The sequence below is a fragment of the Desmodus rotundus genome, chromosome 5 (genome assembly GCF_022682495.2).
Source record: "Desmodus rotundus isolate HL8 chromosome 5, HLdesRot8A.1, whole genome shotgun sequence".
Lineage (NCBI taxonomy): Eukaryota > Metazoa > Chordata > Mammalia > Chiroptera > Phyllostomidae > Desmodus > Desmodus rotundus.
In genome coordinates this window covers 5162413-5178290 of record NC_071391.1, presented here as the reverse complement: position 1 = coordinate 5178290, position 15878 = coordinate 5162413, and the positions used below count along the sequence as shown (strand labels likewise).

General features: G+C 53.0%; 1 protein-coding gene across 1 annotated transcript; it reads right to left on the bottom strand.

Annotated features, from left to right (window-relative positions):
- Positions 1-2417: 2417 nt before the first annotated feature.
- RELA (RELA proto-oncogene, NF-kB subunit) lies at positions 2418-11780 on the bottom strand. The gene is made up of 11 exons (XM_053925011.2): positions 11414-11780; positions 10794-10820; positions 10543-10694; positions 10247-10395; positions 9276-9367; positions 8839-8970; positions 7362-7466; positions 6933-7145; positions 4735-4815; positions 4579-4653; positions 2418-3829 (listed from the first exon to the last, which is right to left on the bottom strand). The coding sequence occupies exons 1-11, from the start codon at positions 11418-11420 to the stop codon at positions 3210-3212; spliced, it is 1653 nt and encodes a 550-aa protein (XP_053780986.1). The 5' UTR covers positions 11421-11780; the 3' UTR covers positions 2418-3209.
- Between the last annotated feature and the right edge of the window lie 4098 nt (positions 11781-15878).

Here is a 15878-nt window from a genome sequence, read left to right as displayed (position 1 = left end):
TAGAGGGGTAGTGTCTGTGACTCAATTGCCTGGGAGGTGTTTCCATGTGCTGGAGGAAATCAGCCCATGACCCCTCGTTCTTCACCAGGCTGGGCCCATTCCCATGACTGCCATCAGCAGGTCCGAACTTGGATTTCATCTAAACCCTTTGTTTTCTGGATCTGAAGCCCCAACAGGGCACTGACTTGCCCAGCCTCACATGCCTAGTCCAGCCCCTTCTGCTGGCGGAGTGAGACTCACCCTGCTGAGGCCCAGGCACTGGGTCCAGCCATTAATGTAGGCTGCATCAGGATGGACTAGGCTTTGAGAAACAGCATCAGAAGAGCAGGTTTCATGGAGGAGGTAATGTGAGGACTGAGTTTTGAAGACTGAGTCAAAGGTATCCCTGATAGGACAGTCTGGGGGCCCTTGGACTGGAGTCAGGGCACATGCAAGGAGCCAGGGTCAAAGAGGCTGGAGCTGAACCAGAAAGGGCTGTGAAAGTCGACTAGGGATCCTGCACCAGCAGTTCCCAACACTGTTCAGCTTTCACCTGGTGTGGACTATACTGGGCAGCCCTCATGGGGCAGTATGGGAGGCTCTGGTCACTGTCTGGGTGTGTGTCTGAAGAAAACTGGGATCTGGTCACAACAGATGTTTAAAGGGAGAGGATCGAGGTGAAATATGTGTGTCAGAGCCCTTTGGCACAGAAAGAAAGCAAAGCCGGGGAACAGGCTGTAGCAGCAGCCCCAGGGGGAGATTGTGGAGGCTTAAACTAGGCGCTAGGGGGTGGAGATGGGGAGAAGTGGGAAGACTTGTCAGGACCTGGTCAGGGAGTGGACTTGGGGAGAAAATGCAGCACTCATACTGGTAGCCAAGTTTCTGGCTGGAGCCCCTGGAGGAGGATAGGGCCATGGCTGAGATGAGAAGGGCAGGCTAGGCATGGCTCTGGTCATTTGGAACGGGGCTCATTTGAGAGGCCTGAGGGACATCAGAGTGAGATGTTCAGTGGGCTGTCATGCAGAAGAGACGTCTAGGCTAGAGATAAGGACTTAGGACTAGTGAGCCAAGAACAGGATGAGGTCACTCAAGGGGTGTGGGAAGGACCATTAGAGGGCTTCCGGGGGCCAAGGAAGGGCCTGCAGGACAATGGGAATGCCAAGAAGAGTGAATCTAGGCATGGCTGGAATATCCTTCTGTGCCTCAGGTTGGCCACATTGCGAGCAGCTTCACCACCCACTTCCTCGGTTTAAGAGCCTTGTCACCAGGCAAGGCGCCTCCTCGATCTCGCCTTGGCGCCCACAGCGCCGCAGCTCCATCAAGCTCCGCTGTTCCGTCAAGCCCCGACTCCCTTAGCGCTGCCTGGCAGGTTCGCCCAGGTCCTGACCTGGTCAAACACGATGGGGCTCCGCCCCTAGCGCGGAAGTTGCAGCTGGTGCTGGTCTGAGTAGCCCAGTGTTTCAGGCCCCGCCCACGGCCCCGCCCCCCGGCGAAGAGGCTGGGGCGAGCTGGGGCGAGTTCCACGCTACAGACATTTTCCGGTTCCACAACTGCCCGCAGCCGCAGCGCGTTGGCCTATTCCCCTTGCAGGCATTGCCCATCAGAGTCTGCACCCAGGGCCGACCGTGGGCCGACCGCGTTCTCATGGGACTCTCCAACTGTTGAAGCACGTCCCACTGATAACTTGCTTGCCCCTGCCTTCACCCTTCCGCCACAGTGGAAAGCTCGGAACACAGAAGTCACGCTTCTCAGGGCAGGGGTTTTTCCCCGAAGCGTATCACCCAGCTCCCCGCCCCGGCAGAATACTATCTGTGCGCATGAGCACTAGAAAAGGCAGGGCCTAGCGAGCCAAGGCCTTGCGCTGAGCCTGCTTTACTGCGCATTCGTCAGACTAAGCCGGAAGTACCTCTGCTCTAGCCCTCTGGGATGTATCTTGGGTTTGTTTGGGCGTCCTGTAGCTGCGTACTGAAGATTCCTTAGGTCCCTGATTTTACCAGAACAGGATATCAAACCATACACCTTTACCTGCTACTTCTGCAACAGATGCACTCTCCCTTGACAACCCAAAAGATGTTCAAACGCCTTAGGCCCAGCGTTCTTGATCTTTCACGGCCTGGCCCCATTGAACGTTTCCAACCTCGTTATCTTACCCTGCTCACCTCCAAGTGCTGGCCAGCCCCTCTGATAACCACCTTCTGCTGTTGGTCCACAGGCTGAAGCTTCCCACAGCCACTGAGTCCTGCTGGCCTTTCACTGCACGGGGAACCTCACCCACTCTGGCCTCCTATCGCCCACCTGGCAGTGACTGGAGGTTTTCAAGGGCACCCTCAGACTGCAAGCACCCAGCTGACAGTGTAAATATTCATCCAAGTCTGTATCACCAATGCCCGACCTGATGTGACCAACAAGGAGGGTGATGAAAGAAGGTGGATCTCTGGTAGGCTTGGCAACAAATTTATTAGTTCAGAGTAGAAAGAGCAAGAGTGCAACTGCTTTGATTCTTCAGTAAAAACTGAGCCTCTTGACTGGAGAGCTGCCAGCCTGCCCTCCCCGTTGACTCTCCGAACAACTCATCCTATTAAGGCACTTGTAAGAAGGGGGCACAGAGAAGCCTCTGAATCAACATCCCCGGACCACGGAGAGGGCCGGACCTGCCCCACCAGTCCTGTTGGCCACAGCTGAGCAAGGAAAGAGCTGGCAGAGACCTCAGCAGGGCACGAAGTCCAGCCCCTCAAATGCTGGTGTTAGGCACGAGAACAATGCCAGCACCATGGAAGAGCTGGTGACAGAGGCATTATTTTGGCTCAAGTGTAAATGAACCCATGATTTAAGGAAGACACTTGATAATAAGGCTTTGTGGCCTCCAAGGCCATAGTTCCAGCCTGACCCTCTAAGAGAGTACTAAAAGCTGGAGGGTGGGAGTGAGGGACCCCAGAATTCCCTATAGAAAGAAGGGAGCTGAACATCAGGATAAGGGAAGGAAGAGTTTGACTTCTCCCAGCTTCCCCATTTCCAGAGATGTTAATGCTTCTACTTAAGCACCTCCATAATGAGAAAGATACTGCCAATAAAAAGAATAAAAGGCACCCCCCCTCACCACTAAGTCATCACCCGAAGAAGTTGAGGACAGTTGGAGCACACATCCCCCGGTTCCGCTAAGTGCTTGCTTTGGGAGGGCTTCAATCAATCTCCTGTAACCCAGTGCTCTGGGCAAGGCAGGTGTGCCCTCTTTAGGAGCTGATCTGACTCAGAAGGGCTGACAAGTCCATGTCTGCGATGGAGGTGAAGTCTTCATCCCCTGAGAGGAGGCCGTTGGGGAGCCCAGAGGCCCCCAGGGGAATGGGAGCTGGGTCAGGGGGCCGCTGGGACCCTGTCACCAGGCGTGTTATGGCCTCAGGGTACTCCATCAACATAGGCTCTGCTGTGTGGGGGGCCATAGGTACACCCTGGTTCAGCAGCTGCTGAAACTCGGAGTTGTCAACGGATGCCAGGTCCGTGAACACGGCTGGGTCTGTGCTATTGCCCAGCAGGGACCCCAGGTCTTCATCAGCATCAAACTGCAGCTGTAGCAGTGCCTCTGTCAGTGTCCCTTCCCCTGCCTGGGTGGGCTTGGGGACAGGTGGGGCCATAGCCTGAGCAAGGCCGGAGGCTAGGACTGGGACAGGGGCTGAGGCCTGAACCAGGGTTGATGCCATGGATGGAGCAGGGGCTGGGGCCTGAGCCAGGATGGGGGCAGGGGCTGGTGCCAAGGCAGAGGTCTGGCTTGGGATCTGCCCGGAGAAGACCATGGGGGAAAACTCCTCAAAGTTGATAGTGCTGAGGGACGGCGTAAAGGGATAGGGCTGGGGAGCTGGAAGAGAGACACAGAGACAGGGGTCAGAGAAAGTCTGAAACCCACCCCATCCTCTGTACCCCAGCCTGCCAACAATGCACGGGATCAATCCCTCCCAGTCTGACCTAGCCCGCGGGGTCCAGTTCCAGCCTCATCTCCTTGGAGCCCTCCCTACCTACTCTAGCCCAGAAAGCTCTCCCAGCCTTTTAGAGGAAGGGATGCTTTCCGAGAGCAGCTGGTAAAATGTCATCTTACAACTGCAAAACTAAGCCCCAGGAGGACACGGGCCCAAGGAGCACCCAGCGAGTGCAGCCTGATGCAGGGCACTTTGTCCCTCTTCTGAACCACACACCAACCAGCACGTACATTTTGCTACTTTAGATGTGGTTTTGTTTCCCAGTGCAACTGAGAACTGAGGGCAAAGACTGTGCACTTTTTAACTTGGTATCCATAGGTGTCCAGTATGGGGTTTTCAACTGGCACAATGGCTCGAAGACGTGTGTGTTAGTGTGCCCAGGACACAGCTGGTTCCAGGGCCACACTTCCAAAGCGTCTGATCCCACCGATCTGTAACGGGGCCCCGGGCTCCGCACCTTCACCACTCTCCAGGTAGCTCTGGCACGGGCAGCGAGGCCTCACGCCCTGAGAAATGTGGGCCCAGCACACAGCATGTGCAGACCCCTGCTGGCGAGGCCGACTGCCCGCTTCCCTCCCGAAGGGTGCATAAACCACAGGCCGAACAGATTCGAGCCCATAACCCCAGTTACCTGGCTTGGGGATGGACGTCGAGCTGCGGGAAGGCACAGCAATGCGCCGGGGAGGAGGTCGGGGGTCAGTGGGTCCTGTGGAACAAGGCTGGGTCAGTTCCTGGCCCCCCGGGTCTCCCTTCTCTGTCTTCTAATTCTCCCCTCTACCCTTCTCACCATTGAAAGGACTCTTCTTCATGATGCTCTTAAAGGTCTCATAGGTCCTTTTGCGTTTCTCCTCAATCCGGTGACGATCATCTGGGAAAGTAACAGGGAGAAGTGAGTCTTACTCTCCTCAGCTGGACCCCCAAGCTCTCAAAGGGCCCTCAGCGAGGAAGGCGATGTGCCAGATTTTTCTAGGACCCCTTCTCCAAACCTTCCCAGTCAATGAGAAGAGCTGCGGGACACTCAACAGCTCTCTGAGAAGGCCTCTGTTGTCTGAACCTGCCTCTCTGAGGGCCGCACGAAGGCCTCCAAGTAAAGGGGCTGCGCTCCGCAGGAACGGGAGCCCTAGGGGGCCTGCTCTCAGCCCGCTCTCCTACTTGCACTGCTCTTGTCCTGGCTCATCTTGGGCCTGAGCCAGGCCTCACGGTGTTCTCTCTGCACTCTGGGGCACTTGAGGCGGGAGAGGCTCATGTAAGGCTCCCACAGAGGCTTACTCTTATCTCTGACGGTGCGACGGTTCAGCCCAGAGCTCTCAGGACCGTCTAACCGCCCCAGCCCTGGGGGAGCTCCGAAGTCCTCTCCACTGTCAGTCCAAAGCTAGCTCCCACCTCTCTCCTCAAAAACCTGGTTCTGTTTCCTCCCGTGGTCCCTCACCACCTGTCTGCCCTGTCACCAGAGCTAAAAACCCTGGAGTCACCCTCAGCGCCCTCCTCTCACCCCCACCATCCACTTTGTGCCAGGGGCCGCCCTGGCCACTGCGGACACAGCCCTGAGTAAGCAGACAAGGTTCCTACTCCCAAGAGCTGACATCCTAGTGACAGGGATGCAACCATGTGCAACCGACAAAAGCACTAAGGAAGAGACCCAGGGTGACGCTAACAGTACTGAAGTGACACCAGGGAGTCCAGCTTAGAGATGGCCAAGGCGGCACTGCGGTGGGCCCATCACGAGATGATCTGGGGGTCAAGCATTTTAGGCAGGATACCTAGAACACGGGTCCTGAGGGGGCACCAAGCTCGGTGTGCGTAAGACACAAAAAGGCCTGTGGGGCTGAAGGGTGACCGAGGAAAACAGGAGGACATGACATCGTCACTCTCTGCCATTTCCGCTGTGAGGTTCATGCCCTACCTTCTCTTCCTGGACCACTGTGACATCTTCCAGCATGGCCTCCTCCCTTCCAGTTGCTGCCTCTCAGATCCTCTGCTCATTGTCACCAGAGTGAGCTTCCAGATCTGTTTGTGTCCCTTCTCTGCTTCTAAACCTGCATGGCTGTCTGCTGCCTTCTGGACAGAGCCTGGATGAACACCTTCAGCCTAACATTCAAGGTGCCCCTGCCTGGGCTTGCTCCCTGCCCAGCATCACCTCCCACCACAAAGCTGTCCTCAAGCACGCTGTGCGTGCTCCCCCGCACCTGCCCTTCCAGGTGCTGGTCCACCTGCCTGGGAATGCGCTTTTGTGTCTGTCTAACTTAAACACCACCTCCTCCACGCAGCTGCCTCCAGCTCCCACAGCACTCCGCACACACCACCCTCCGTTTCACGTCACTCTGTGACTTAAGGATCTGTTTTTGCATGTCCTCCTCATGGGACCGAACTTCTGAAGGGCAGGGAACACGTCACTCATCTTTGTATCCACAGTACCTGGCCCAGGCCCTGGCAACAAGTGGGTAGGTACTCAATACTCAATAATTATTTGTGGGATGAACTGACGGCCGGCTTGGGGCTGCTTTGCAAACTGTATTAGACTGCTCCTAGGGCAGACTCTCAGGCAAGATGACGGGCCCTGGAGAGAGGATCATTCTGGCTGCCCCTTCTGCGGTCAGAGGCCTGAAAGCCTTGACCAAACCCTGGCTGTGTGACAGTGACAAGAGACATGCAGTGTGGCAATAGGACCCTGGAGCCAGACAGCCTGGGTTGAAATGTTGACTCTGAGTCACTAGCTATGCGACCTCAGGCCACTTAGATGCTATCTGCTACTTCAAAAGGTTCCTGCAAGAATAAAACCAGGTAATTCACTGGTATGCTTGAAATACACGCAAGCATGTGATAAGAGCTCAGTGAGTCTTGGGTATGGTTATTACTAAATGAGGCAAGAGAATCTGACACTGTGTATATCCCACCCAGCTCCAGCTCCTGACCCTCAACTACAGCCCCAGCCAGCCAGCCCTGGCCTCGTTCTCCTGGCTGCACTCACTCCCCCCAGCCGCGTACCTGTGTCTGGCAAGTACTGGAATTCCATGGGCTCGCTGAGCTCCCGATCTGAAGGCCGCCGCAGGTGCATAGAGACGCGCACGGGGGCCTGCAGGCTGGAGTCAGCGTAGGGAGGTGTCCGGAACACGATGGCCACTTGTCGGTGCACATCGGCTTGCGAAAAGGAGCCTCGGGCCTCCCAGCCTGGTCCAGTGAAATACACTTCAATGTCCTCTGTAGGAGACGGAAGGGCAGTGTGGCTGGTGTGCTCAGCTCACCCACAGCCAGCACCCGGCCGCTGTTGGTACTTGTGTCTTCAGACACACCCCAGTGCTGCCCCCAAGGTGCTGGGAGGTGTGTTGAAAGCCAGTTGCCTGACACTTACCATCTCGGCTCAGCCTTGTCCCTTACCTCCTGCTCCAGAGTCCGGCCCTGCTCCCTGATACGTACCTTTCTGTACTTTGTCACACAGCAGGAAGATCTCATCCCCACCAAGGCAGCTCCCAGAGTTTCGGTTCACCCGGCAGATCTTGAGCTCTGCGGTGTTGGGGGCGCCTGAGGGTGTGGGTGTAAGGAAGACATCCCTGAACCTCCAGAGGTCTCCAGGACTGGCCTACAGGAGGTGCAACTTGAGTGGAGGAGGTCCCACCACTCAAGATCATCCAGAGCTTGCCCAGGCTGGTGTGGCTCAGTTGGTTGGGCGTCATTGCCCAAAGAGAAAGGTCACCAGTTCAATTCCCGGTGGGGGCACATGCCTGGGTTGTGGACCTGGTCCCCAGTCGGGGTGCGTACAGGAAGCAACCAATGGATGTTTCTTCTGCACATGCCTGTTTCTCTCCCTCTCTTTCTCCTTCCCTTTCCCTCTCTCTAAAAACAAATAAAATCTTTAAAAAAAAATTTAAAAAGACAGGAATTCTCTGTCTTCTTTTTTCTTTAAAGAGAGTAATGCGATTTAAAAAAAAAAAGATTTTATTTATTTTTTAAAGAGAAGGGAAGGGAGAGAGAAAGAGGAGGAGAAACATGGATCTGCAAGAGAAACATCAGTTGGTTGCCTCTTGCATGTCCCCAGTTGGGGACCAGGCCCACAACCCACGCACGTGCCCTGGCTGGTAATCAAACCAGCCACCCTTCTGTTCACAGGCCAGTGCTGCGCTCAATCCACTGAGCCACACCAGGGCAAGACAGGAATTCTTGCTTAAAAAAAAAAAATCAATAAATAAAGCCATATTCATAGCTTGCTAACTGTGCCCTCCCAGCTAAGGTCCCACCCCTCATTCCAACCAGTTCAGCAACTGTTTATCTACTGGCCGCTAGTACGTGCCCAGCACTGCCCTAGGCAGGGAGAATGCAACGACTCGCAAAAGCTGAACACCTCTGCCCTCATGGAGCTCAGTGCAGTGGGAACCAGTCCGGTCTCACCTCTTCTGTCCACCTGACCCAAGCAGTCTTCAAGGCCCAGTTTATTACAACCACCTTGGCAACGAACCCTTCCCTCCTGACCCTTACTGTTCATGCTAGCTTCCTGTCTCTAGGGCTCAGAGCCCTTTTATTTCCATTCGCTCCGTTGGTTATTTAAAGACTGCAGTTAGTCGATGTTGGAACTTCCTGTGAGCTTTCATCGTTGAATTACTACTTTCTAACATTGTCTTGTTCCTGGGAGTTCGTTTTCTAGAGTTACCGATACAACGCTGGCACACCAGACTCTCATCACACATTGAGACGCCTATCTTCCATCTGACGCCCTGCCAGCCTGGAAGCTACAAAGGGCAGCTCTGGGTGTCCTTTGCCCTGTCTCCCATGCCAGCAGAGCTGGACACAGAAGAGATGACCAATACGCCAGATGACTGAACAAAGCCAAAGGCCTCTCGTGGGCCATACCCACCCGACTCCCTTCTCCTCACAGGTCTATCCCTCCCTGGTCACTCACGGTTGTCAAAGATGGGATGAGAGAGGACAGGTGACAGGCGGAGGGGCCTGCCTGACGGGTCCCGCACTGTCACCTGGAAGCAGAGCCGCACCGCATTCAAGTCGTAGTCTCCGCGTTGCTCCTCTATGGGGACTGCCAGAAGAACAGACAGTCAGGAGAGCCAGGGTGGGGGGCTCTGGGCTGGAAGGGCTGTTTGAGGGCATGTGAAACAGGAGGAGGCCCAGAGGAGGAAGAGAAGGCTCTAGACCCATCACTGACCTGTGTGACCCTGGATGCCATGTCCCCTCTCTGGGTCTCAGTGTCCCCAGTGGTAAAATGGGAGTGTACCAAATGGCCAGCAAGATTCCATGTGTGTTGTGAGTCTTGGCCAATATGGGAGAGATGCAGGGAGGTGGCCCCAGAAGGGTGACAGAGGCCGTTGCCCCCTTATCCCTCACCTTGGAAGGGGTTGTTGTTGGTCTGTATGCGCTGACTAATGGCCTGCTCCAGGTCCCGCTTCTTCACACACTGGATCCCCAGGTTCTGGAAGCTGAGTGCCCCAGGCATCAGTCACACTGTCCCCAGCAGGGCCTGGGCCCTCCTGCCTTGCCCAGCCTGCGCCCCCCTTCCCCTCCCCTCAACAGACCACCTCTCCATGCTTAACACTCTCAAATGGCTTCCCGCTGTGCTGCAGCGAAATCCACTCCTTCCTTGGGCTGACATGACCGTTTGCCCTGTGGTCCGGCCCTGGCCACAGTCCCTGCGGGCCCCCTACCCTCAGTCACAGGGGCTCCGCTTCTGTTCTCCAAACACGCTGAACTCATCCCCACTTCAAGGCCTTTGCACGTGTTCACTCTGCTTGGAACGTTCTCTCCACGCTTCCCTGATCTTTCTCACTGTTCATCTTCCCTGGGAAAAGCCTTCCCGGACCTCCCAGTTCAAAGTAATGAGAACAGCACCCTCGCCTCCCCCACTCCGGCTATTCTTCCAACTTATAACTGTTTTATTTTCATCATTAAATTACTCTGGAACATATCTTGCTTGTTTATCTATATCTATTTACAGCCAGCCTCTGTCAACTGGCATTAAGCCCCAGGAGAGACTGTTGCTTCTGTGGTTTTCTTTCTCACTACAAGAGATGTGACACTAAGGGACACGCTATTCCAGCTACACTCAGGGATTGGGGGCTCAGAGGTAATTAGGAACCCATCCCCATCCCACAGAGCTGATAACTGCCTGAGAGAGTAGACACATAAACAGATAACTGCAAGACAAAGGAAATCTGCTTGCAGACCTGGGGGCAAAGCAAGCAGTGAGGGATTCTGCCCTCTGTCCAGAAAGAAGTAACACTGTAACAGCCGCACAGCTGCCCCTCCTCCTGTCACTCCCTGCTCACAACCGAAGCCCTGCCAGCCCATGGGGAGCTGACCTGTGGATGCAGCGGTCCGGGCAGAGCTCAGCCTCGTAGTAGCCATCCCGGCAGTCTTTCCCTACGAGCTCGTGGGGGTGAGGCCGGTGAGGGGGGTCCTTGGTGACCAGGGAGATGCGAACTGTCCCTGGCCCCGTGTAGCCATTGATCTGTCCAAAGTACAGAGAGCACTCCCGAGGCTCAGGAGTTCCAGATCCAGCTCCCAGATTTCAAGGGGGGCCTGGAGGCAAACTCGCTGGGGATCCACCGTCCCTCCCTGCCCCCCACCGACCCCATGCCCCACGGCAGGCGCTGACCTTAATGGTAGGGTGGGTCTTGGTGGTATCTGTGCTCCTCTCGCCTGGAATGCTGCCCGCTGAGCGGCCCTCGCACTTGTAGCGGAAGCGCATGCCCCGCTGTTTGGGCTGCTCGATGATCTCCACGTACGGGCCGGAGGCCTGGGCTGGCTCTGCCGAGACACCAGCCGGCCAGCCTCCCTCAGGCGGCTGCCCCCACCGCACCCACCCTGGGGGACTCCTTCAGAAGCACTTAAGGACAGTCCACTTACCGGAGGGGAAGATGAGGGGAAACAGGTCTGAAAGAGGAGGGAGAAAAGGTCAGCACAAGCCCACTTCCCATCTCCACCAGGGAAAGCCTCCCAGGGAAACTGAGTCAGGCAGGGCCTGCTCCCTAGAAGCTGTGGTGAAACTAAGGGGTGAAAGTAAAAGAGCCAGAAACACCTGTTTCCTTTGAGAACATTGGATATGGCGTTCTCCCTTCACTGGGGGAAACTGAGTCAGGGTCTTTTCTAGTTTCATAAGGAAAATTAAGGGACGGCACTCCCTTCCGGGGATCCTGAGAGTAAACTGAGTCAGATTCATTATCCCCTAACAGGGGCACTAAATCAGAACTGCCCCCACAAGCCCCGGGGGGGAAACTGAGTCAAAGCTCACTTCCCCCACTCCTACCTACTCAGTCAAGGCCCCATCCTTCCTAGAGGGGAAAGTGAGTCAGACCCCACAACTTCAGCCTGGCCCGGCCCTGCCCGGCCCGGCCCCGCCCCGCACCACCATCCGGACTGCCGCTCCCTGCACAGCGCCCATCCGCGGAGGAAGGGGCGGAAGGCGCGGAGGCTCCCGCCGCGGTTTCCGCGCGGCCACCCCCCCCGGGCACAGAGGGCGCCCTCACCGTCCATGGCCGGGGTCCCAGGGTCCCGGGGGCGGGGCCGGGGTCGCAGCTGGGCCCGCGGCGAGCGCTACAGCCTAGCCATTCGCCAGAGGCGGAAATGCGCCGCGCGCGCCCGCCGCCGCGTCACTGCCGGGAATCGGCTGCGCCTGCGCGCTGCGCCGCCGCCGCCGCCGCCGCCGCCGCCCCTCGCGGGGCTGGTAACCACTGCGAGCCGAGCACCGGGAGGCCGCTGGCCCGCCGTCGCCGGGGGCTGGGTGCAATTGTGCGCCGCGCAGAGGATCGAGAGGCTTCTTGTCCGGATGCTACAGGCGGGGCCGCCGGGCTTGGTGCTCCCCTCGGTCTGGGCCCCGCCTGGAGGGCGGGCCCAGCGATTACTCACAATGTTTTTAGGGGATTTCAGGGGCCCCTCCTGCGGATCGGAGGAGTTTGATGATGTCACCCGGGCCAGGTCTGGAGCAAAGCCAGGGTTGCTGGGCTGCAGGGAAAGGCCCGGGCCTGCTCAGCCCTCAAAGGCTCAGTGGCTGAACTCCACAGGGTTACACAATCGCTAAAAGCTGTCTCTTTGTGGTTGTCGCCGCAGAAGCACTTTTTGATAACCCATCCACCCCAATCTAGACGCAGCGGGGTGGGGGGTAGCTCCTGGACCTCTCCACCTGGCGATGTTTGGGTAGTGGGCTACGCGGAGCCTCCTACACGCCAGAGGCGACCGAAGCTCAACCTGGTGTCTACTCCCATGGCCGGGCTGGTCCGAGGCCTCGTCGCCTCGTCCGGCTCAAACATCACACTGTCAGCCCTCAGGGACGTGGGTGCGCAGGAGGCGCCCGGGGGTATATCACCGGAACCTTGTCTCCGCAGCCTGAAGCCTTTGTCTTAGAAGGTCTGGGACCCCCAGCGGCCGCTGGACCCGAAGTGTCACGCCACCGCCGTTTGTCTCCCTAGGGACCTCTCCTTAGGGTCCAGCTTTCGGCCAAAGCGTTTCCACTAACTGTCATGTGCCCCCTCAGCGGGAGTTTGTCAAGCCTAAGGCGGTGTTCGTGCGAAATGGGGTGGAGGCTGAGGCTGGAGCAACCCCCCACCCCAGGCCATTTCCTCATCACGGAGCGAGGGTGCTCCACGGCAGGCGGCCGAGTCTTCCCCAGATGGAAAAAGACTTTATTTTCTATGAATTCGTTCTAAATTAGGGAATCATGTGGGAATTGGAAAAGACTGGAAATTCTGACTTGCTTCTTCAGGCTCTGAAAAAAACAGGAAGAGAAAAGTGAAAACAGTTACCACCCCTCCCACTCATTCTAGTTTCTCACGTGGCTGGCCCGGATTAGTAAAGTCAGTTTACTTTTTTGAGGAGGCCGACTTCAGATGACAGAATAGATTATAAACTCTGGTTAATGACATGCAATCATCACTGAACTTTACATAATCCTCTTAAAAATTCATATATATTTATAATTTAAATCACATTGAATTCTATGGTACCCACTGCCAAACTCAAGGGGCTGGATAGAATACCACCAGGATTTACATCTACCCGTGTAGCCCACACCTGTCCATCACACCTGACACCACCTACCTGTCCAGGGCACCACCATTCAGATTTCCGTATTTGTTACTCCCTTGACTTTTTTTTTAAGAGAAAAAATTTACATATACATGCCTACACAACATATTGTTTGATTTTTGCTTAGTTTTTTCTTTTTTTATTGTTGTTCAAGGTTTTTTGCTTAGTTTTGAACTTCCATGAAGGTGGTATATTGTTTTTGGCCTTTGTTATTTATTTGCTTTTTTCACTCAACATACTACTAAGGTTCGTGGGTTTCATAGGTCACTGACTTTTCACAGCTGTTTACAATAGCTGTAAATACACCACATATTATTTGTCCATCTTGAGGATGGCCATTTGAATTTCTGGTTTTATGCTGTTATAAGCAGTGTGATTAAGGGCATTCCTGTAAATGTCTCCTGTTGTACCACTATACAAGAGTTTCCTTGGGTATAGGAATAAAAGCGATTTATTAGGGTGTAGAATTTCCCTTTATCAGTTTTCAAAATAAGCCCTGGCTGGTGCGGCTCAGCAGACTGAGCGTAGGCCCGCAGACCAAAAGGTAAAAATAATGCCTTGGTTCTCTAGCATCGTCCAAAATTGATCTATAAGCATTTTTTAAAAATATCTTAATGAATGCATAGGTCTCAACATTTGATATGCTATAACCTATTATAATTATTATTCTTACTGAAGTTCAAATTGTTTCATATTTGGCCAGTGGGAGCCTCTTCAAAGTGGTCCTTTGATACAGTTGATGCAATTCCAGTGCTGTCCAGGGTCTCGAGTCGGACAGCTGTTTGAAGGACTCCCAGTTCTGATCAGTGGAAGATGGTATCTAAAGACCAGAGTCTGAGCGCTAAGAATACTTACTGTATTCACTGTAATTGGGTCAGTCATTATAGCCATTCTCAGTGAACTGTTAGGTAACATATACATATTTTTTATATGAAATGCACCAGGAATTCATACTGACATCTCCTCAAATTTAGGGCTACAGGGTTTTAACTTAACCTTAATCACCTTATAGATCACTCCTATGCTTAAAAAAATCTCAATTCTCTTTTTACAGAAAAAGAAGAAAAAATCCATCCTTAAATTCATATGGAACCAACCCTGAGGGACCCTCAGTAGCCAAAACAATTTTGAAAAAGAACAAAGTTAGAGGAGTCACACTTAGTGATTTCAAACCTTACTACAAAGCTACAATAATTAAAACAATGGGCACTGACCGGTAGAGCTCAGTTGGTTGGGCGTCATCCCACAGAAGGAAAGGTCGCCGATTTGATTCCCGGTCAGGGCACCTGCCTGCGGCACCGGCCAGGTCCCTGGTTGCGGGTGTGGGAGAGGCAGCCCATCGATGTCTCTCTCAAACATCGAAGTTTCTCTCCCTCTTTCTCCCTCCCTTCCCCTCTCTTTAAAAAGAAAATCATAAGAAAAAAAATGTGGACCAAAAAAAAGAATTAAAAAAAGAAAAACTAAATAAACAAAACAATGTAGTACTCGGCCTGAAGATACGTGTCTAGATCAATGAAACAGTATACAGAGTCCAGAAAAATAAACTCTCACGCACGTAATTGAATGATTTTCAGCAAGAGTGCCAATGGTAGGAAATGTTTGCAAATCACCATTCAATGAAGTAAGGACTGTCTTTTCAACAAATGGTACTAGGAAAGCTGTATTTCTACATGTAAAAAAATGAAGTTGGACCCTTATGTAACACCATTTTTTTTTTTAATGGATCGATTGGGTAAAATCATAAAACTTTTCGAAGAAAACATAGGGAGAAAACTTCACGGCACTGGGTTTGGCAATGATTTCTTGGATATGACACAATTGGACATCATCAAAATTTAAAATTTTTGCATCAGAGGAAACTATAAAGAGTAAAAAAAAAAAAAGCAACCCACAGAATGGTAGGAAATGTTTGCAAGTCACATATCTGAGAAAGATTAATATTCAGAGTATATAAATAATTCCTAAAACTCAACAACAACAAAAAACAAACAACTCAATTAAAAAAATAGACAATGGACTTGAATAGGCATTTCTCCACGGATGATAGAAAATAGCCAGTAAGCACATGAAAAGATGCTCAGTAGAATAGCTGTCAAGGAAATGCAAACAAAAACCACAAGGAGATACCACTTCACACCCATCAGAATAGCTATTGTCAGAAAAACAAAATAACAAGTGTTGGCAGGGATGTAGAGAAATTAGACCCCTTGTGCCTTGATGAGAACATAAAATGGTGTAGCTGTTGGAAAATAGTATTGCAGTTCTTCAAAAAATTAAACAGGATTACCACGTGATCCAGCAATTCCACTTTGGGATATATGCAAAACAATTGAAAGCAGGAACTCAGCTAGATACTTGTACATCAAAGTCCATGGCATTGTTCACAACGGCCACAAAGGAAAAATGACTCAAATGTCCATGGACAAATGAATGAATAAACAAAATGTGGCATACAATGGCACATTCTTCAACCTTAAAACGGAATGAAATTCTGTTATGAGCTACAACATGGACGACATTTGAAAACATTATTCTAAGTGAATTAAGCCAGATGCAAAAGGACAGACGTTGTATGATTCTATTTATATGAGGTATGTAGAACAGTCAAATTAATAGAAACAGAAAGTAGAATAATGGTTACCAATGACTGGGGTAGCAAGAATGAGGTGTTACTGTGCATGGGTGCTGAGTTTATGTTGGGGACGATGAAAAGATTCTGGAGATGGTGATGACACTTGTAGAACAATATGAATGTACTTAATGCCACTGAACTGTACACTTAAAATAGTTAAAATGACCCTGGATGGTGTGGCTCAGTGGATTGAGTACCAGCCTGGGAACCAGAAGGTCACAGGTTCAAGACCCAGTCAGGGACATGCCTGGGTTGCAAGCCTGGTCCCCAGCAGGGGC

What these genes read in the sequence shown, in the direction of transcription:
- RELA (XM_053925011.2), bottom strand. An exon ending in TCCCCTCATCTTCCCCTCCG is followed by an intron (nt 10,695 to 10,793) that starts GTAAGTGGACTG and finishes GTGTCTCGGCAG; the next exon opens with AGCCAGCCCAGGCCTCCGGC. An exon ending in AGACCCACCCTACCATTAAG is followed by an intron (nt 10,396 to 10,542) that starts GTCAGCGCCTGC and finishes TACTTTGGACAG; the next exon opens with ATCAATGGCTACACGGGGCC.